Consider the following 22,464-nt stretch of genomic DNA (forward strand, 5'->3'; position numbering starts at 1 on the left):
TAACCAGGTAGGGAAGTTGAGAACAAGTTCTTATTTACAATTGCGACCAGGCCAAGATAAAGCAAAGCAGTTTGACACATACAACAACACAGAGTTACACATGGAGTAAAACAAAAATACAGTCAATAATACAGTAGAAAAATAAGTCTATATACGATGTGAGCAAATGAGGTGAGATAAGGGAGGTAAAGGCAACAAAAAAAAGGCCATGGTGGCAAAGTAAATACAATATAGCAAGTAAAACACTGGAATGTTAGATTTGCAGTAGAAGAATGTGCAAAGTAGAACTATAAATAATGGGGTGCAAAGGAGCAAAATAAATACATTCAGTAGGCGAAGTGAGCTGCTCTGACAGCTGGTGCTTAAAGCTAGTGAGGGAGATGTGTTTCCAGTTTCAGAGATTTTTGTAGTTTGTTCCAGTCATTGGCAGCAGAGAACTGGAAGGAGAGGCGGCCAAAGGAAGAATTGGTTTTGGGGGTGACCAGAGAAATATATATACCTGCTGGAGCGTGTGCTACAGGTGGGTGCTGCTATGGTGACCAGCGAACTGAGATAAGGGGGACTTTACCTGGCAGGGTCTTGTAGATGACCTGGAGCCAGTGGGTTTGGCGACGAGTATGAAGCGAGGGCCAGTCAACGAGAGCGTACAGGTCGCAGTGGCGGGTAGTATATGGATTCTAGATTTAACTTTGGATTGGAGATGTTTGATGTGAGTCTGGAAGGAGAGTTTACAGTCTAACCAGACACCCAGGTATTTGTAGTTGTCCACATATTCTAAGTTAGAACCGTCCAGAGTAGTGATGCTGGATGGGAGGGCAGGTGCAGGCAGCGATCGGTTGAAGAGCATGCATTTATTTAGTTTTACTTACATTTAAGAGCAATTGGAGGCCACGGAACGAGAGTTGTATGGCATTGAAGCTCGTCTGGAGGGTTGTTAACACAGTGTCCAAAGAAGTGCCAGAAGTATACATAATGGTGTCGTCTGCGTAGAGGTGGGTCAGAGACTCACCAGCAGCAAGAGCGACATCATTGATGTATACAGAGAAGAGAGTCGGCCCAATAATTGAACCCTATGGCACCCCCATAGAGACTGCCAGAGGTCCGGACAACAGGACCTCCGATTTGACACACTGAACTCTATCAGAGAAGTAGTTGGTGAACCAGGCGAAGCAATCATTTGAGAAACCAAGGCTGTTAGGCTTGATTACCAACAACGACGAGACGGCCTACAGGGAGGAGGTGAGGGCCCTCGGAGTGTGGTGTCAGGAAAATAACCTCACACTCAACGTCAACAAAACAAAGGAGATGATTGTGGACTTCAGGAAACAGCAGAGGGAACACCCCCCTATCCACATCGATGGAACAGTAGTGGAGAGGGTAGTAAGTTTTAAGTTCCTCGGTGTACACATCACAGACAAACTGAATTGGTCCACTCACACAGACAGCATCGTGAAGAAGGCGCAGCAGCGCCTCTTCAACCTCAGAAGGCTGAAGAAATTCGGCTTGTCACCAAAAGCACTCACAAACTTCTACAGATGCACAATCGAGAGCATCCTGTCGGGCTGTATCACCGCCTGGTACGGCAACTGCTCCGCCCACAACCGTAAGGCTCTCCAGAGGGTAGTGAGGTCTGCACAACGCATCACCGGGGGCAAACTACCTGCCCTCCAGGACACCTACACCACCCAATGTCACAGGAAGGTCAACCCGGTTATGTGAACTGAACTCTCATTTTTAATATGGTGAAACTATTCCTTTTTAAATATTTTTCAAAAGAAACACATGAACATATAATAGTCAAATCATAGAGTAAAAGCAGGTTAGCTGGTTCTACTCTTTTTTTTTCTTTTTTTTTTTGCTGTTTTCTGGTGTTTTGTGGTGGAAAACTGAAAATTTCATTTTTATGAAGGTTGAAATAAATTGCTACTCCCTGTTTCACCCAACAAGCTTCCATTCCCGTCACAAGGGTATTTATGGCTGATTTAAAATACAGTGCCTTGCGAAAGTATCCGGCCCCCTTGAACTTTGCGACCTTTTGCCACATTTCAGGCTTCAAACATAAAGATATAAAACTGTATTTTTTTGTGAAGAATCAACAACAAGTGGGACACAATCATGAAGTGGAACGACATTTATTGGATATTTCAAACTTTTTTAACAAATCAAAAACTGAAAAATTGGGCGTGCAAAATTATTCAGCCCCTTTACTTTCAGTGCAGCAAACTCTCTCCAGAAGTTCAGTGAGGATCTCTGAATGATCCAATGTTGACCTAAATGACTAATGATGATAAATACAATCTACCTGTGTGTAATCAAGTCTCCGTATAAATGCACCTGCACTGTGATAGTCTCAGGTCCGTTAAAAGCGCAGAGAGCATCATGAAGAACAAGGAACACACCAGGCAGGTTCGAGATACTGTTGTGAAGAAGTTTAAAGCCGGATTTGAATACAAAAATATTTCCCAAGCTTTAAACATCCCAAGGAGCACTGTGCAAGCGATAATATTGAAATGGAAGGAGTATCAGACCACTGCAAATCTACCAAGACCTGGCCGTCCCTCTAAACTTTCAGCTCATACAAGGAGAAGACTGATCAGAGATGCAGCCAAGAGGCCCATGATCACTCTGGATGAACTGCAGAGATCTACAGCTGAGGTGGGAGACTCTGTCCATAGGACAACAATCAGTCGTATATTGCACAAATCTGGCCTTTATGGAAGAGTGGCAAGAAGACAGCCATTTCTTAAAGATATCCATAAAAAGTGTAGTTTAAAGTTTGCCACAAGCCACCTGGGAGACACACCAAACATGTGGAAGAAGGTGCTCTGGTCAGATGAAACCAAAATTGAACTTTTTGGCAATAATGCAAAACGTTATGTTTGGCGTAAAAGCAACACAGCTGAACACACCATCCCCACAACCTGATGGAGTCTGCAAAAGACCTGAGACTGGGAAGGAGATTTGTCTTCCAACAAGACAATGATCCAAAACATAAAGCAAAATCTACAATGGAATGGTTCAAAAATAAACATATCCAGGTGTTAGAATGGCCAAGTCAAAGTCCAGATCTGAATCCAATCGAGAATCTGTGGAAAGAACTGAAAACTGCTGTTCACAAATGCTCTCCATTCAACCTCACTGAGCTCGAGCTGTTTTGCAAGGAGGAATGGGAAAAAATGTCAGTCTCTCGATGTGCAAAACTGATAGAGACATACCCCAAGCGACTTACAGCTGTAATCGCAGCAAAAAGGTGGCGCTACAAATTATTAACTTAAGGGGGCTGAATAATTTTGCACGCCCAATTTTTCAGTTTTTGATTTGTTAAAAAAGTTTGAAATATCCAATAAATGTCGTTCCACTTCATGATTGTGTCCCACTTGTTGTTGATTCTTCACAAAAAAATACAGTTTTATATCTTTATGTTTGAAGCCTGAAATGTGGCAAAAGGTCGCAAAGTTCAAGGGGGCCGAATACTTTCGCAAGGCACTGTACATATTAAACCCTGTTACAGTTCACTTTGTTACTTTATTTAGCCCTTAATAAGCACTTACTCTAGTAATTTATTTAACTTCTTTAGATGAGAAAATACTTTTTATGAAGTTGAACATGTGCTCTTTATGACAGATTGTTAAAATGAGGTGAAATCAACAAAATCATTTGACTAAGTTACACTTCTCAAATAGCAATGAATTTGTGGAATGACCCAGAAGGTTTTGGCTTGAACACTCTGTACCTCTGACAATGGCCCTGAGTAAAGTCAACTAGCCATGTGATTGGGCCACACTCACATAATATTCTCACACACATATAAAACACAGCCCTCTCCCACTTGGACACCATTCGGCTGGACCTGTGAGCCTAAACATACAGCAATGAGCACTCTGTGGCTTCTGTGTTCACTCGCTCTAATGGGTGAGTTCTCATTTTTGATTTCTCTCAGCTCCTCTTTCTCCTTGTTTGTCTTTGGCTTCTAAGAAAATAATACATTTTTTGACACAATATTGAAAATGGAACTTGCATATGAGTCCCATATTCTACCACGTACGGATAACCCATCCACTGTGCCACTATTTGTATCAGTTGTGATCCATGTCTTCTGTAATCTAAGGTAGGGTCTACTCTCCTAAGCAGGTGGTGTCTCCACTATGGAGGACTGTTCCTATCATCGTCTTCAGGATCACTTGGGTCTGTCACAGATAAATGAAAGTACAACAGGTCTGCGGCCTGTGGTGCACTGGACCAATTCTACACTAGTTATGGTAGACATGATTCTGTTTGGTATTATGGATTTGGTAAGTGTTTGTCTTTAAACCATCTGCCAACATTTTGTTGGGTGAGCTCTGCCCTGAAACTTTTATATATATATATATATATATATATATATATATATATATATATATATATATATATATGTACAGTGAGTAAACAGTATACAAATATATGATATGTTGATATCAATATTATAGTATATCAACAATTAATATAAAGTATAATAATAATAATGATAATATAATATATCAATATAAATAATGATATCAATCTGATACCCAACTGTGCAGTTCATAACATGGCATACAACCGTTGGTTGATGCAATATAGTTGGACTGGAACGAGACCTGTTTGATGCAACACTTGGAGGATCATCCATACAAGTTGTCTTACAGGAGACACATGCTGTGTGTATAAGGACAGAAGTATTTCAATATTTTTTTTTATGACTACGTAATCTATACAGTGCCTTCAGAAAGTATTCGCACCCCTTGACTTTTTCTACATTTTTTTGTGTTACAAAGTAGGATTAAAAGGGATTTAATTGTCATTTTTTTGTCAACAATCTACAGAAAATACTGTCAGAGGAAGAACAATTCTAACATTTGTAAAAACTTTATGAGAAAGAAAACAGTAATATATCTTGGTTAGATACATATTCAACCCCCTGGGTGATACATGTTTAGAATCACCTTTGGCAGCGATTACAGCTGTGAGTCTTTCTTGGTAAGTCTAAGAGGTTTCCACATCTGGATTGTGCAACATTAGCCCATTTATTATTTAAAAAATCTTTCAAGCTCTGTCAAATTAGTTGTTGACCATTGCTAGACAACAATTTTCAGGTGTTGCCATAGATCTTCATGTGGATTTCAGTCAAAACTGAAACTCAGCCACTTAGGAACATTCAGTGTCTTCTTGGTAAGCAACTCCAGTGTAGATTTTGCCTTGTGTTTTAGGTTATTGTCCTGCTGAAAGGTGAATTAATCTCCCTGTGTCTGGTGGAAAGCAGACTGAACCAGATTTTCCTCTAGGATTTCGCTTGTGCTTTTTTTATCCTGAAAAACTTCCCAGTCTTTAACGATTACAAGTTTACCCATAACATGATGCAGCCACCGCTATGCTTGAAAATATGGAGAGTGGTACTCAGTAATATATTGGATTTGCCCCAAACATAACGATTTGTATTCAGGACAAAAAGTGAATTGCTTGGCCACATGGTTTGTAGTTTTATTTTAGTGCTTTGTTACAAACAGGATGCATGTTTAGGAATATTTGTATTCTGTACAGGCTTCCTTTTTTTCACTCTGTTAATTAGGTTAGTATTGTGGAGAAACTACAATGTTGTTGATCCATCCTCAGTTTTCTCCTATCACAGCCATTAATCTTTGTAACTGTTTTAAAGTCACTATTGACCTCATGGTGAAATTCCAGAGCGGTTTCCTTGCTCTTCGGCAACTGAGTTAGGAAGGACGCCTGTATCTTTGTCGTGACTGGGTGTATTGATACACCATCCAAACTTGAATTATTAACCTCACCATGCTCATAGGATATCCAATCTCTGCTTTTGATTTTTTTAAATGTACCAATCTACCAATAGGTGCCCTTCTTTGGGAGGCGTTTGAAAACCTCCCTGGTCTTTGTGGTTGAATCTGTGTTTGAAATTCACTGCTAGACAGATAATTATATGTGTGGGGTTCAGAGGTGAGGTAGTTATTCTAAAATCATGCTAAACACTAGTATTGCACACAGAGTGAGTTCATGCTTATGTGACTGGTTGAGCACATTTTTATTCTTTAACTTATTTGGGCTTGCCATAACAAAGGGGTTGAATACTTAATGACTTAAGACATTTCAGCTTTTCATTTGTAAAAAATCGAAAAACATAATTCCACTTTGACATTATGGGGTGTTGTGTGTAGGCTAATCTGAAGTTAAGTCAATACTTGCTTTGAACAAATATTACAAATAAATAGCAAAAAAACGTATTTTCAACAAATTACATTTTAGGCTGGGGGTACAAAAGATTATGATTGGATTATCATTTGTAAGCCCCAAACCTCAAAAAACAAGAGCTAAAACATGTTTTGGATGAAAAACAAAAAGGCATGCAGTATATGGTACTGTAGTGTTTATAGCTTAATGTGGTTATTTCAATAATGTCAGCAGTTTGTTAGGAAGTGTGCAATTGCATTTCTGTTAGTACAGTGCCTTGCGAAAGTATTCGGCCTCCTTGAACCTTGCGACCTTTTGCCACATTTCAGGCTTCAAACATAAAGATATAAAACTGTATTATTTTGTGAAGAATCAACAACAAGTGGGACACAATCATGAAGTGGAACGACATTTATTGGATATTTCAAACTTTTTTAACAAATCAAAAACGGAAAAATTGGGCGTGCAAAATTATTCAGCCCCTTTACTTTCAGTGCAGCAAACTCTCTCCAGAAGTTCAGTGAGGATCTCTGAATGATCCAATGTTGACCTAAATGACTAATGATGATAAATACAATCCACCTGTGTGTAATTAAGTCTCCGTATAAATGCACCTCCCCATAGGATAACCCTTTGAAGAACCCTTTTTGGTTCCATGTAGAGCCCTTTCCACAGAGGGTTCTACCTGGAACCAAAAAGGGTTATCCTATGGAGACAGCCAAAGAATCCCTTTGGAACCCTTTTTTCTAAGAGTGTATGTACTACTACCACCACTTATGAGTAACTGCCAAAATAATGGAAACACTTGAGTAAATGAGGAATACAAAATATTTTGAAAGCAGGTGCTTTCACACAGGTGTGGTTCCTGAGTTAATTAAGCAATTAATATCCCATCACGCTTAGGGTCATGAATAAAAATACAGAGCAGGCCATTATTTTGGCTACAATGGCTATGCCCCAATAGGATGACAATGGACATTAGTGGTCACTGAATGGTTTGATGAGCATGAAAACTATGTAAACCATATGCCATGCCAAGCCATCTCAGTCACCAGATCTCAACCCAATTGAACACATTTGTGAGATTCTGAAGCGGCGCCTGAGACAGCATTTTACACCACCGTCAACAATACACCAAATTATATTTATTGTGGAAGAATGGTGTTGCATCCCTCCAATAGAGTTCCAGACACTTATAGAATCTATTCCAAGATGCATTTAAACTGTTCTGGCACCCTAATAAGACACTTTATGTTGGTGTTTCCTTTATTTTGGCAGTTACCTGTACATCAATTTGAAATTATTCATTTATGATTGTCTGCAGAATGAGAAGTCCTCAACTTTCACCAGCTACGTCTTAATCTCAACAGTAAGTACAGATGCTGTTGATATTTATTCACTGATATTTATTTCCCTTACAGTCTGTTGTAATAATAATTGATTTTCATGTACATTTACTTCTTAACCCCTGTATTATGTACAGGCCTGGGTGAATTACTTCATAGCTTGGGAACCAAAGGAATTTTGTGGAATTTCAAAAATGACTGTTCCGCGAGAACGGGTCTGGATACCAGATATAGGTATCCAAGAAGAGTGAGTACCATTCATATGTCTCAGCAATATTTCAGCAGTCAACACATTTTCACTATGGATATTTTTTCCCTCCTTCTGTTTCCTTAAAATGAAATGCATTTGAATAGCTTTGTAATTATACTATAACATGATAACAAAAGTGATCCTTCTCTACTTCATCGTTAGCCTTTATGTACAGTCCATCACAATGAAATACCTTTTATCAAAGAGTTTCCACAATTTGTATGTTTGATAAGGGGTCAAATAACACTAAAAGTGGGCCTCCTGGGTGGCGCAGTGGTCTAGGGCACTGCATCGCAGTGGTCTAGGGCACTGCATCGCAGTGCTAGCTGTGCCACCAGAGACTCTGGGTTCGCGCCCAGGCTCTGTCGCAGCCGGCCGTGACCGGGAGGTCCATGGGGTGACGCATGATTGGCCTAGCGTCGTTTAGGGAGGGTTTGGCCTGTAGGGATATCCTTGTTTCACCGCGAACTACACTGGCGGGCCGGGCGCAGTGCACGCTAACCAGGTCGCCAGGTGCACAGTATTTCCTCCGACACATTGGTGCGGCTGGCTTCCGGGTTGGATGCGCGCTGTGTTAAGAAGCAGTGCGGCTTGGTTGGGTTGTGTTTCGGAGGACTAATGGCTTTCGGAGGACACACCTTTGTCTCTCCCGAGCCCGTACGGGAGTTGTAGCAATGAGACAAGATAGTAACTACTAACAACCACAAAATTGGGGAGAAAAAAAACAATAATAATAATTTAAACTTAAAAAATAACACTAAAAGTGCTTGTATACTACACCTCTATATACTCTATATACTCTATATACTCTATATACTACACCTGTCGTTGCTGTAAATTTCATTGCTGCCGTCCAACAACGACGAGACAGCCTACAGGGAGGAGGTGAGAGCCCTGGTGGAGCGGTGCAAGGAAAATTAACCTTAACCAACAAAACGAAGGAGCTGATCGTGGAGATGGCCGAGAGAGATTGCACCCATCCACATCAGCGTGGATATCACTGAGGACCTGAAATGGTCCCTCCACACCGACACTGTGGTGAAGGTGCAACAGTGCCTCTTCAACCTCATGAAGCTGAAGAAATTTGGCTTGTCCCCTAAGACCCTAAGAACTTCTACAGATGCACCATTGAGAGCACTGTCGGGCTGTATCACTGCCTAGTATGGCAACTGCACCACCCACAACTGCAGGGCTCTCCAGAGAGTGGTGCGGATAGCCCAACACTTCACTGAGGGCACACTGCCTACCCTCCAGGACATCTACAACACCTGGTGTCATAGGAAGTAGTCAGAGATAGATGAGCCCACAGCTAAATGGATATCAAAATAATGTGTATTAGAAATGTGTTTTTTTTGTTTACATTTTTTGATGTTTTGAATATATCTTAGGACCTCAGCCACCTGAGCCACAACCTAGTCACCCGCTACCATCTAGCAGGCGGAGAAAGAACAGGTGCATCAAAGCTGGGGCCGAGAGACTAAAAAGCAGCTTCTTTCTCCAGGCCATCAGACTGCTAAACAGTTATCACTAGATGGTCTCCGCCCAGTACCTTGTTCTGCACCTAGCCGGCTACCACAGGGTACTACCCTGCACCTTAGAGACTGCTTCCCTATAAGTACATAGTCATTGAACACTGGTCACTTAAATTATGTTTCATAATGTGTATTGGTCAAAAATTGTTTGTGGTTAGAAACAGATAAGATTAACACTCCTGCAACATTATTCTGTTAATTTTATCTGAGAAATTAAGTTATCTCACTTTAAGTACTGAATTATCAACATAGCTCATCCATTTAACTACTGTTGTACATCAATTTGTCCTACATATATTGTTCATACTGTCTACACACTAGGTATTTATATTCCGGACTCTGACATTTCCCTTTTCGATATTGCTTGATCTGGTATCTTAATTTCTTGTTTCTTTTTGTGTATTAGTTTTGTCCTGCTAGATATTTACTGCATTGCTGGAGCTAGAAACACAAGCATTTTGCTGCACCTGCTTTAACGTCCTGTTCTGGAGACGCAGGTGCAGTTCGTGAGTTTGCTATAAACGAACATGGCGTGATACAAAACAAGCGACGCGTCTGACATGAAAACAGAAACAATACTGCCTGGTGAGAAAAACTACAGATTGACAGATATAGGGGAAGTAATCAGGGTAGTGTTGAAGTCCAAGTGTGCCTAATGATGAGGCGCAGGTGTGCATAATAATGGTTGTCAGGTGTGCATAATGATGGGTTGCCAGGACCGGTGGTTAGTAAACTGGCAACCTCGAGCGCCGGAGCGGGAGTAGACGTTACACGACCGCTAATCTGTGTACGGGACAAATACACTTTGATTGGATTATTTGTAGTTGATTGTCAACCATAGAAACCATGACGATATACTGATAAAAAGGTATCTTTCAGATAGCCTTTGTAGGGAACAAACAATGGGCATTGGAGCTGAATACGAGAACCCTATGTCTCTGTGTGTTTAATGCGTTGTTTCAGGGGAAAAATACAAAGCTGCTTTTATGAAAAGTCTGTTTGGTGTCCTTTGAAACCGGATCTCAGTCTGGGATAAGATGAACAACATTTTTTGCCTTTGCACTGTCCCACTAAACTATACTTCTGAACTTGACTTCCTTTACCAATTTTCCCCATTAGATGTTTTATATAATGTTGTAACTTTGTAAATCTTTTAATTTTGGGTCCTTCATAGTAGCTGAAGAGGTCCATCAGCCACTCCTTGGGCTACAATACCTATTTTGACAATTGGCCTGGACCCCTTTTACTGTCGATACAAAAGCCTGCCGATCCCTCACGACTGGTCTACCGACATAATCCGCTCGAGGGGGTCTTCAACAAGCTCCTCAGTCGCAACGTCCCCTGAATGACCATCTGCTAGCCGCGGCCCGCTAGCTGTTCAGAGCATATCAGACTGTTAGCTGAAGAAGTCCATCAGCCAATTGTCTTGGGCTACAACACCTATTTTGCCAATTGGCCTCGACCCTTTTACTACACGGAGCCCTGCCGATCCAACACGACCGGTCTGCCGAAGTAACCGCCCGAGGGGGCTACAACTGACTCTTCCGTCACAACGTCCCCCTAAGGCCCTTCTGCTATCCCCGGATAGCTGTCTGAATCGCCGTGTCTCCAGCCTGCCTAGCTACTCCCTAGACTCAATGATCACTCGGCTACGCATGCCTCTCCCTAATGTCAATATGCCTTGTCCATCGCTGTTTTGGTTAGTGATTATTGTCTTATTTTACTGTAGAGCCTCCAGCTCAATATGCCTTAGTTAACCCTTTTGTTCCACCTCCCACACATGCAGTGACCTCACCTGGTTTAAATGGTGTCTCTAGAGACAATACCTCTCTCATCGTCACTCAATGCCTAGGTTTACCTTCACTGTATTCACATCCTACCGTACCCTTGTCTGTACATTATGCCTTGATTCTATTCTTCCGTGCCCAGAAACCTGCTCCTTTTACTCTCTGTTCCGAACGCACTAGACAACCAGTTCTGATAGCCTTTAGCCGTACCCTTATCCTACTCCTCCTCTGGGGATGTAGAGGTTAATCCAGGCCCTGCAGTGCCTAGCCCCACTCCCATTCCCCAGGCACTCTCATTTGTTGACTTCTGTAACCGTAAAAGCCTGGGTTTCATGCATGTTCACATTAAAGCCTCCTCCCTAAGTTTGTTTCATTCACTGCTTTAGTACACTCTGCCAACCCGGATGTCCTAGCCGTGTCTGCATCCTGGCTTAGGAAGGCCACCAAAAACCCTGGAATTTCCATCCCTAACTACAACATTTTCAGACAAGATAGAACTGCCAAAGGGGGCAGAGCTGCAATCTACTGCCATACTATCCAGGTCTGTGCCCAAACAATTTGAGCTTCGACTTTTAAAAATACACCTTTCCAGAAACAAGTCTCTCACCGCTGCCGCTTGCTATAGACCACCTTCTGCCCTTAGCTGTACCCTGGACACCATATGTGAATTGATTGCCCCCCCATCTATCTTCAGAGCTCGTGCTGTTAGGTGACCGAAACTGGGACATACTTAACACCCTAGCCGTCCTACAATCTAAGATAGATGCCCTCAATCTCACACAAATGATCAATGAACCTACCAGGTACAACCCCAAATTCGTAAACACGAGCACCCTCATAGATATCATCCTAACCAACCTGCCCTCCAAAAACACCTCTGCTGTCTTCAACCAGGATCTCAGCGATCACTGCCTCATTGCCTGCGTCCGTCATGGGTCTGCGGTCAAACGACCACCCCTCATCACTGTCAAACGCTCCCTAAAACACTTCAACAAGCAGGCCTTTCTAATCGACCTGGTCCGGGTATCCTGGAAGAATACTGACCTCATTCCGTCAGTAGAGGATGCCTGGTTATTCTTTAAAAGTGCTTTCCTCACAATCTTAAATAAGCATGCCCGGTTCAAAAAATGTAGAACCAGGAACAGATATTTCCCTTGGTTCACTCCAGACCTGACTACCCTTGACCAGCACAAAAACATCCTGTGGTGTACTGCATTAGCATCAAATAGCCCCCGCGATATGCAACTTTTCAGGGAAATTAGGAACCAATATACACAGGCAGTTAGGAAAGCAAAGGCTAGCTTTTTCAAACAGAAATTTGCATCCTGTAGCACAAACTCCAAAACATTCTGGGACACTGTAAAGTCCATGGAGAATAAGAGCACTTCCTCCCAGCTGCCCACTGCACTGAGGCTAAGAAACACTGTCACCACCGATAAATCCACGATAATTGAGAATTTCAACAAGCATTTTTCTACGGCTGGCCATGCTTTCCACCTGACTACCCCTACCCCGGTCAACAGCCCTGCACCTCCCAAAGCAACTTGCCCAAGCCTCCCCCATTTCTCCTTCACCCAAATCCAGATAGTCGATGTTCTGAAAGAGCTGCAAAATCTGGACCTCTACAAATCAGCCAGGCTAGACAATCTGGACCCTCTCTTTCTAAAATTAATCGCCACAATTGTTGCAACCCCTATAACTAGCCTGTTCAACCTCTTTCATATCGTCTGAGATCCCCAAAGATTGAAAATCTGCCGCGGTCATCCCCCTCTTCAAAGGGGGAGACACTCTAGACCCAAACTGTTACAGACCTATATCTATCCTACCCTGCCTTTCTAAGGTCTTCAAAGGCCAAGTTAACAAACAGATTACCGACCATTTTGAATCCCGCCGTACCTTCTCTACTATGCAATCTGCCTGTGTATATTGGTTTCTGAGCTGGTCATGGGTGCACCTCAGCCATGCTCAAGGTCCTAAACGATATCATAACCGCCATCGATAAGAGACAATACTGTGCAGCTGTATTCATTGACCTGGCAAAGGCTTTCGACTCTGTCAATCACCACATTCTTATCGGCAGACTCAACAGTCTTGGTTTCTCAAATGACTGCCTCGCCTGGTTCACCAACTACTTCTCAGACAGAGTTCTGTGTGTCAAATCGGAGGGCCTGTTGTCCGGACCTCTGGCAGTCTCTATGGGGGTGCCACAGGGTTAATTTCTCGGGCCGATTATGTCGCTCTTGCTACTGAGGATTCTCTGATCCACCTCTACGCAGATGACCCCATTCTGTATACTTCTGGCCCTTCTTTGGACACTGTGTTAACTAATCTCCAGACGAGCTTCAATGCCATACAACTCTCCTTCCGTGGCCTCCAACTGCTCTTAAATACAAGTAAAACTAAATGCATGCTCTTCAACCAATCGCTGCCTGCACCTGCCTGCCCGTCCAGCATCACTACTCTGGACGGTTCTAACTTAGAATATGTGGACAACTACAAATACCTAGGTGTCTGGTTAGACTGTAAACTCTCCTTCCAGACTCACATTAAGCATCTCCAATCCAAAATTAAATCTAGAATCGGCTTCCTATTTCTCGCAACAAAGCATCCTTCACTCATGCTGCCAAACATACCCTCGTAAATCTGACTATCCTACCGATCCTTGTCTTCGGCGATGTCATTTACAAAATAGCCTCCAACACTCTACTCAGCAAATTGGATGCAGTCTATCACAGGGCCATCTGTTTTGTCACCAAAGCCCCATATACTACCCACCACTGCGACCTGTATGCTCTCGTTGGCTGGCTATTGCTTCATATTCGTCGCCAAACCCACTGACTCAAAGTCATCTATAAGTCTTTGCTAGGTAAAGCCCCACCTTATCTCAGCTAACTGGTAACCATAGCATCTCCCACCCATAGCACGCACTCCAGCAGGTATATTTCACTGGTCACCCCCAATGCCAATTTCTCTTTTGGCTGCCTTTCCTTCCAGTTCTCTGCTGCCAATGACATGAACAAATTGCAAAAATCACTGAAGCTGGAGACTTATATCTCCCTCTCTAACTTTAAGCACCAGCTGTCAGAGCAGCTCACAGATCACTGCACCTGTACATAGCTCATCTGTAAATAGCCCATCCAACTACCTCATCCCCATACTTTTTTTTCTTCTCCTTTGCACCCCAGTATCTCTACTTGCACATTAATCTTCTGCATGTCTATCACTACAGTGTTTAATTGCTAAATTTTAATTATTTCACCACTATGGCCTATTTATTGCCTTACCTCCCTTATCTTACCGCATTTGCACACACTGTATATATACTTTTCTATTATGTTATTGACTGTAAGTTTGTTTATTCCACGTGTGTTGTTGTTTGTGTTGCACTGCCTTGCTTTATCTTGGCCAGGTCGCAGTTATAAATGAGAACTTGTTCTCAACTGGCCTACCTGGTTAAATAAAGATGAAATATATAAAATAAAAAACAAGCTTTAATGTTATTCAGAAGTAACATATCATTGTCTTCCTTGGTAAAGAAAGTACATTCTTACAGTGGCCAAAAACTGATATATCTTTGTCTGCACTTTCAGCATCTCTGATACAAGTAGTACCATATTGAGCCCATATGTCCAGGTGCATCATAATTGGTTAGCTCAAGTGATTGACCAGCGCCGGCTAACCACTTCCTGCAAGATGGATCTTTATAGGTTCCCCCTTGACACCCAGAGCTGCAGCATCACCTTTAAGTCCATGATACACAGAGGTAACCCCAACCTCACACACATGTCTTTGTACCTTAGCCTCTTTCATCAACTCCTTTTTCTCAGCTCCTTTTCAGAGGGCTGTACTATAAAAACATGTAACATCAACAAAATATTTTATCTGTTCAGCATCAGAAATAAAATTGCGGGCATTCGCCAGCGACACTGAGGTGAACCACATAACTAGGGAGAGCATGACTACACTGGATGAATGGGACTTCCTGGGCATTGCTATGACTGAGGAAGAACTAAATTATGGTGGTGATGAAAAATGGCATCAGCTAATATACAAGGTATTAATTGAGGCAAATGACAGCATGATCTTTAAATAGAATGACTGTTGTTATGTTAGGATTATTTCATAATTTGTAAGAGACTACTACAAACTGAAGGGATCACACTTGTCCCTTTCATAATTATAATGAGTATTTCGACAAGTATTTTTTGTCTATTGTGCATTCTAATTTATATGATCCTTTTCCCCTTCCATACAGATCACCTTACGAAGGAGGCCACTATTATATATAATCAACCTTGTGGTACCAATTGCCTTTTTTCTTGTGTTGGATTTGGCCTCCTTTTTTGTCAGTGAGGCCAAAGGGGAAAAGCTAGGCTTCAAAGTGACCATACTCTTGTCCATCTCTGTCCTATTGTTGATTCTCAATGACATCCTGCCCTCCACAGCAAATAACCTGCCAGTGATAGGTGAGAAGTTACCACATTATAGGTTTACAGCATGGTAAATACAAGAACACCCCTCCAAATTGTATTTAGCCTCATGTCATTTGCACAGTCTTATTCTCATCTTTATTCTGAATATTTCCCCATAATTTCCTAAGTGTTTTCATTTTACAGTTAAGGTCGGAGGTTTACATACACCTTAGCCAAATACATTTAAACTCAGTTTTTCACAATTCCTGACATTTAATCCTAGTAAAAATTCCCCTGTCTTAGGTCAATTAGGATCACCACTTTATTTTAAGAATGTGAAATGTCAGAATAATAGTAGAGAGAATTATGTATTTCAGCTTTTATTTCTTTCATCACATTGCCCATGGGTCAGAAGTTTACATACACTCAATTAGCATTTGGTAGCATTGCCTTTAAAATGTTTAACTTGGGTCAAACGTGTCGGGTAGCCTTCCACAAGCTTCCCACAATAAGTTGGAAGAATTTTGGCCCATTCCTCCTGACAGAGCTGGTGTAACTGAGTCAGGTGTGTAGGCCTCCTTGCTCGCACATGCTTTTTCAGTTCTGCCCACAAATTTTCTATGGGATTGAGGTTAGGGCTTTGTGATGGCCACTCCAATACCTTGACTTTGTTGTCCTTAAGCCATTTTCCCACATCTTTGAAAGTATGCTTGGGGTCATTGTCCATTTGGAAGACCCATTTGCGACCAAGCTTCAACTTCCTGACTGATGTCTTGAGATATTGCTTCAATATATCCACCTAATTTTCTATCCTCATGATGCCATCTATTTGTGAAGTGCACCAGTCCCTCTGCAGCAAAGCACCCCCACAACATGATGCTGCCACCCCTGTGCTCATGGTTGGGATGATGTTCTTTGGCTTGCAAGCATCCCCCTTTTTCCTCCAAACATAATGATGGTCATTATGGCCAAACAGTTCTATTTTTGTTTCATCAGACCAGAGGACATTTCTCCAAAAAGTACGATCTTTCTCCCCATGTGCAGTTGCAAACTGTAATCTGGCTTTGTTATGGCGGTTTTGGAGCAATGGCTTCTTCCTTGCTGAGCGGCCTTTCAGGTTATGTCGATATAGGACTTGTTTTGCTGTGGATATAGGTACTTTAGTACCTGTTTCCTTCAACATCTTCACAAGGTCCTTTGCTGTTGTTCTGGGATTGATTTGCACTTTTTGCACCAAAGTATGTTAATCTCTAGGAGACAGAACGAGTCTCCTTCCTGAGCTGTATAATGCCTGCATGGTCCCATGGTGTTTATACTTGCGTACTATTGTTTGTACAGATGAACGTGTTACCTTCAGGCGTTTGGAAATTGCTCCCAAGGATGGCTGATTTCTTTTGGTCTTGGCTGATTTCTTTTGAATTTCCCTTGATGTCAAACAAATAGGCACTGCGTTTGAAGGTAGGCCTTGAAATACATCCACAGGTACAATTCCAATTGACTCAAATTATGTCAATTAGCCTATCAGAAGCTTCTAAAGCCATGGCATCATTTTCAGTTATTTTCCAAGCTATTTAAAAGCACAGTCAACTTAGTGTATGTAAACTTCTGACCCACTGGAATTGTGATACAGTGAATTATAAGTGAAATAATCTGCCTGTAAACAATTGTTGGAAAAATGACTTGTGTCATGGACAAAGTAGATGTCCTAACCAAGTTGCCAAAACTATAGTTTGTTAACCATAAATATGTGGAGTGGTTGAAAAACGAGTTTTAATTACTCCAACCTAAGTGTATGTAAACTTCTGACTTCAACTGTATATCATTGACATCTCCCGTTCTCCAGCTATTTACTGCATCGTAATCTTTGCCCTTACGGGCCTCAGCCTCCTGGAGACCATGCTAATGAGCTTCCTGATTGATATGGACAGCAGGGTTGATCAGGACGTCCAGACCTCTGCTAAGACCTGCGAAGAGACTCAAGAAGAGACTGAATGCCGAAGAGGTGAAATCTGTTCTTTTGTCATTTTCATAAGAGATTGATAATGATCCAGGACATTACTGAGGCCATAGATGTAGAATATAATACCCCCAACACAATTGATTAGACTTCAGAAACTGCAAGAAAACCTTCCAATTTTCTTCTTAGAGCCTGAGAGAGATGTTGAGAGCAGCCTGGAGAAGGTGGACACCTTTAACAAGAAGGACCTCGATGGAAACTGGCTGAACAACCCCTACCTGCTGCAGCTGATCCTAAAGGAGGTGCAGAACGTGCGGCAGGAATGGTTCTCTGTTAATGTGAGATGTGGCAAGAAGAAGCCGGGGTACTGGGAGAAAGTGGCCAGACGCATTGACCAGGCTTACTTTTGCCTTTATCTCATTACCACCATTAGTTTTCTGATATTCATAAGTTTCATGTGGCTTCATTAACTGTGCACAGTGCATTTACAATATATGAGGATTTTTAGGCTCTTTGGGTTACTTATATGCATAATATTGGTACTTAATGGTAAATAATACTGGTAAATTCCAATAAATTATTCTTTATAAATAGCTGTTTCCCCGCAAGACCTGTAGACTAAAGCTTTTAATATATTTTACATTATCTTCATTACCTAACCTGACTTAGGTTCACTTAGCTACTGCTTCTGTTGTTAAGGCTATTGTTCATGTCTGTGATTGAGCTAACTGAAATAAATCAATTACTATTTGCAACATATTGTTTCCAGTGGTGCATGGGAAACATCCATGGGCAAGCCTCCCCCAAAAAAATCATATTACAACCTGTGTTGTGATAATTGCGTTGTTTGCTCTATAGCCTGTTAGTTCATGTGCCTTGCCACCGTGATATACAGTGCATTTGGGAAGTATTCAGACCCCTTGATTTTTTACAGCTTTATTCTAAAATGTAAAAAAACAAAAAAAATCTCAATCTACACACAACACCCCATAACGACAAAGTGATAACAAGTTGAGAAATGTTTGCAAATTTATTACAAATTAAAAACTGAAATACCCTATTGACATTAGTATTCAGACCCTTTCCTTTGAGGCTCGAAATTTAGCTCAGGTACATCCTGTTTCCATTGATTCTTCAGATGTTTCTACAACTTGATTGGAGTCCAGCTGTGGTAAATTCAATGAATTGGACATGATACGGAAAGGCACACACCTGCCTATATAAGGTCCCACAGTTGACCGTGCATGTCAGAGCAAAAACCAAGCCATGAGGTTGAAAGAATTGTCCGTAGAGCTCCGAGACAGGACTGAATCAAGGTACAGATCTGGGGAAGGGTACCAAAACATTTCTGCAGCATTGAAGGTCACCAAGAACACAGTGGCCTCCATTATTCTAACATGTAAGAAGTTTGGAACCAGCAATACTCTTTTCTAGAGCTGGGCCCGGCCAAACTGAGCAATCTGGGGAGAAGGGCATTAGTCAGTGGGGTGACCACGAACCCAGTGGTCACTCTTACAGAGCTCCAGAGTTCCTCTATGGAGATGGGAGAACCTTCCAGAAGGACAACCATCTCTGCAGCACTCCACCAATCAGGCCTTGGTAGAGTGGTAGAGTGGCCAGCCGGAAGCCACTCCTCAGTAAAAGGCACATGTCAGACTGCTTGTAGTTTGCCAAAAGGCACCTAAACACTCTCAGACCATGAGAAACAAGATTATCTGGTCTGATGAAACCAAGATTGGACTCTTTCGCCTGAATGCCAAGCGTCAAGTCTGGAGGAAACCTGGCACCATCCCTACGGTGAAGCATAGGGACTGGGAGACTAGTCAGGATGAAGGCAAAGATGAACGGAGAAAAGTACAGAGTGATCCTTGATGAAAACCTTCTCCAGAGAGCTCAGTTCACAGGACAAGACATTGCAGGATTGGCTTCAGGACAAGTCTCTGAATGTCCTTGAGGTGCCCCGCCAGAGCCTGGATTTGAACTTAATCAAACATCTCTGGAGAGACCTGAGAATCCCAGAACAACAGCAAAGGGCCCTGGGAAGATGCTGGAGGAAACAAGTATCTATATCCACAGTAAAACGAGTCCTACAGTGGGGCAAAAAAGTATTTAGTCAGCCACCAATTGTGCAAGTTCTCCCACTTAAAAAGATGAGAGAGGCCTGTAATTTTCATCATAGGTACACTTCAACTATGACAGACAAAATGAGGGGGAAAAAATCCAGAAAATCACATTGTAGGATTTTTTATGAATTTATTTGCAAATTATGGTGGAAAATAAGTACAGTGCCTTGCGAAAGTATTCGGCCCCCTTGAACTTTGCGACCTTTTGCCACATTTCAGGCTTCAAACATAAAGATATAAAACTGTATTTTTTTGTGAAGAATCAACAACAAGTGGGACACAATCATGAGGTGGAACGACATTTATTGGATATTTCAAACTTTTTTAACAAATCAAAAACGGAAAAATTGGGCGTGCAAAATTATTCAGCCCCCTTAAGTTAATACTTTGTAGCGCCACCTTTTGCTGCGATTACAGCTGTAAGTCGTTTGGGGTATGTCTCTATCAGTTTTGCACATCGAGAGACTGAATTTTTTTCCCATTCCTCCTTGCAAAACAGCTCGAGCTCAGTGAGGTTGGATGGAGAGCATTTGTGAACAGCAGTTTTCAGTTCTTTCCACATATTCTCGATTGGATTCAGGTCTGGACTTTGACTTGGCCATTCTAACACCTGGATATGTTTATTTTTGAACCATTCCATTGTAGATTTTGCTTTATGTTTTGGATCATTGTCTTGTTGGAAGACAAATCTCCGTCCCAGTCTCAGGTCTTTTGCAGACTCCATCAGGTTTCCATTCTTCCAGAATGGTCCTGTATTTGGCTCCATCCATCTCCCCATTAATTTTAACCATCTTCCCTGTCCCTGCTGAAGAAAAGCGGGCCCAAACCATGATGCTGCCACAACCATGTTTGACAGTGGGGATGGTGTGTTCAGCTGTGTTGCTTTTACGCCAAACATAACGTTTTGCATTGTTGCCAAAAAGTTAAATTTTGGTTTCATCTGACCAGAGCACCGTCTTCCACATGTTTGATGTGTCTCCCAGGTGACTTGTGGCAAACTTTAAACAACACTTTTTATGGATATCTTTAAGAAATGGCTTTCTTCTTGCCACTCTTCCATAAAGGCCAGATTTGTGCAATATACTTGATTGTTGTCCTATGGACAGAGTCTCCCACCTCAGCTGTAGATCTCTGCAGTTCATCCAGAGTGATCATGGGCCTCTTGGCTGCATCTCTGATCAGTCTTCTCCTTGTATGAGCTGAAAGTTTAGAGGGACGGCCAGGTCTTGGTAGATTTGCAGTGGTCTGATACTCCTTCCATTTCAATATTATCGCTTGCACAGTGCTCCTTGGGATGTTTAAAGCTTGGGAAATATTTTTGTATTCAAATCCGGCTTTAAACTTCTTCACAACAGTATCTCGGACCTGCCTGGTGTGTTCCTTGTTCTTCATGATGCTCTCTGCGCTTTTAACGGACCTCTGAGACTATCACAGTGCAGGTGAGTTTATACGGATTCTTGATTACACACAGGTGGATTGTATTTATCATCATTAGTCATTTAGGTCAACATTGGATCATTCAGAGATCCTCACTGAACTTCTGGAGAGAGTTTGCTGCACTGAAAGTAAAGGGGCTGAATAATTTTGCACGCCCAATTTTTCAGTTTTTGATTTGTTAAAAAAGTTTGAAATATCCAATAAATGTCGTTCCACTTCATGATTGTGTCCCACTTGTTGTTGATTCTTCACAAAAAAATACAGTTTTATATCTTTATGTTTGAAGCCTGAAATGTGGCAAAAGGTCGCAAAGTTCAAGGGGGCCGAATACTTTCGCAATGCACTGTATATGGTCAGCTACAAACTAGCAAGATTTCTGGCTCTCACAGACCTGTAACTTCTTCTTTAAGAGGCTCCTCTGTCCTCCACTCGTTACCTGTATTACTGGCACCTGTTTGAACTTGTTATCAGTATAAAAGACACCTGTCCACAACCTCAAACAGTCACACTCCAAACTCCACTATGGCCAAGACCAAAGAGCTGTCAAAGGACACCAGAAACAAAATTGTAGACCTGCACGAGGCTGGGAAGACTGAATCTGCAATAGGTGAGCAGCTTGGTTTGAAGAAATCAACTGTGGGAGCAATTATTAGGAAATGGAAGACATACAAGAACACTGATAATCTCCCTCGATCTGGGGCTCCACGCAAGATCTCACCCCGTGGGTTCAAAATGATCACAAGAACGGTGAGCAAAAATCCCAGAACCACATGGGGACCTAGTGAATGACCTGCAGAGAGCTGGGACCAAAGTAACAAAGCCTACCATCAGTAACACACTACGCCGCCAGGGACTCAAATCCTGCAGTGCCAGACGTGTCCCCCTGCTTAAGCCAGTACATGTCCAGGCCCGTCTGAAGTTTGATAGAGAGCATTTGGATGATCCAGAAGAAGATTGGGAGAATGTCATATGGTCAGATGAAACCAAAATATAACTTTTTGGTAAAAACTCAACTTGTCGTGTTTGGGGTACAAAGAATGCTGAGTTGCATCCAAAGAACACTATACCTACTGTGAAGCATGGGGTGGAAACATCATGCTTTGGGGCTGTTTTTCTGCAAAGGGACCAGGACGACTGATCCGTGTAAAGGAAATAATGAATGGGGCCATGTATCGTGAGATTTTGAGTGAAAACCTCCTTCCATCAGCAAGGGCATTGAAGATGAAATGTGGCTGGGTCTTTCAGCATGACAATGATCCCAAACACACCACCCGGGCAACGAAGGAGTGGCTTCGTAAGAAGCATTTCGAGGTCCTGGAGTGGCCTAGCCAGTCTCCAGATCTCAACCCCATAGAAAATCTTTGGAGGGAGTTGAAAGACCGTGTTGCCCAGCAACAGCCCCAAAACATCACTGCTCTA

General features: G+C 42.1%; 1 protein-coding gene across 1 annotated transcript; it reads left to right on the plus strand.

Annotated features, from left to right (window-relative positions):
• Window positions 1–3,908: 3,908 nt before the first annotated feature.
• On the plus strand, window positions 3,909–17,955 carry LOC118937897 (5-hydroxytryptamine receptor 3A-like). Its single transcript, XM_090191405.1, has 9 exons — window positions 3,909–3,912; window positions 4,132–4,292; window positions 7,526–7,570; window positions 7,685–7,794; window positions 14,707–14,879; window positions 15,007–15,170; window positions 15,372–15,582; window positions 17,372–17,530; window positions 17,675–17,955. Exons 1-9 carry the CDS (start codon window positions 3,909–3,911, stop codon window positions 17,953–17,955), a joined length of 1,308 nt encoding a protein of 435 aa, XP_090047531.1.
• The last annotated feature ends 4,509 nt before the right edge of the window (window positions 17,956–22,464 follow it).

This window comes from Oncorhynchus mykiss, chromosome 12, assembly GCF_057628025.1.
Source record: "Oncorhynchus mykiss isolate SJ-2025 chromosome 12, ASM5762802v1, whole genome shotgun sequence".
NCBI classification, from domain to species: domain Eukaryota; kingdom Metazoa; phylum Chordata; class Actinopteri; order Salmoniformes; family Salmonidae; genus Oncorhynchus; species Oncorhynchus mykiss.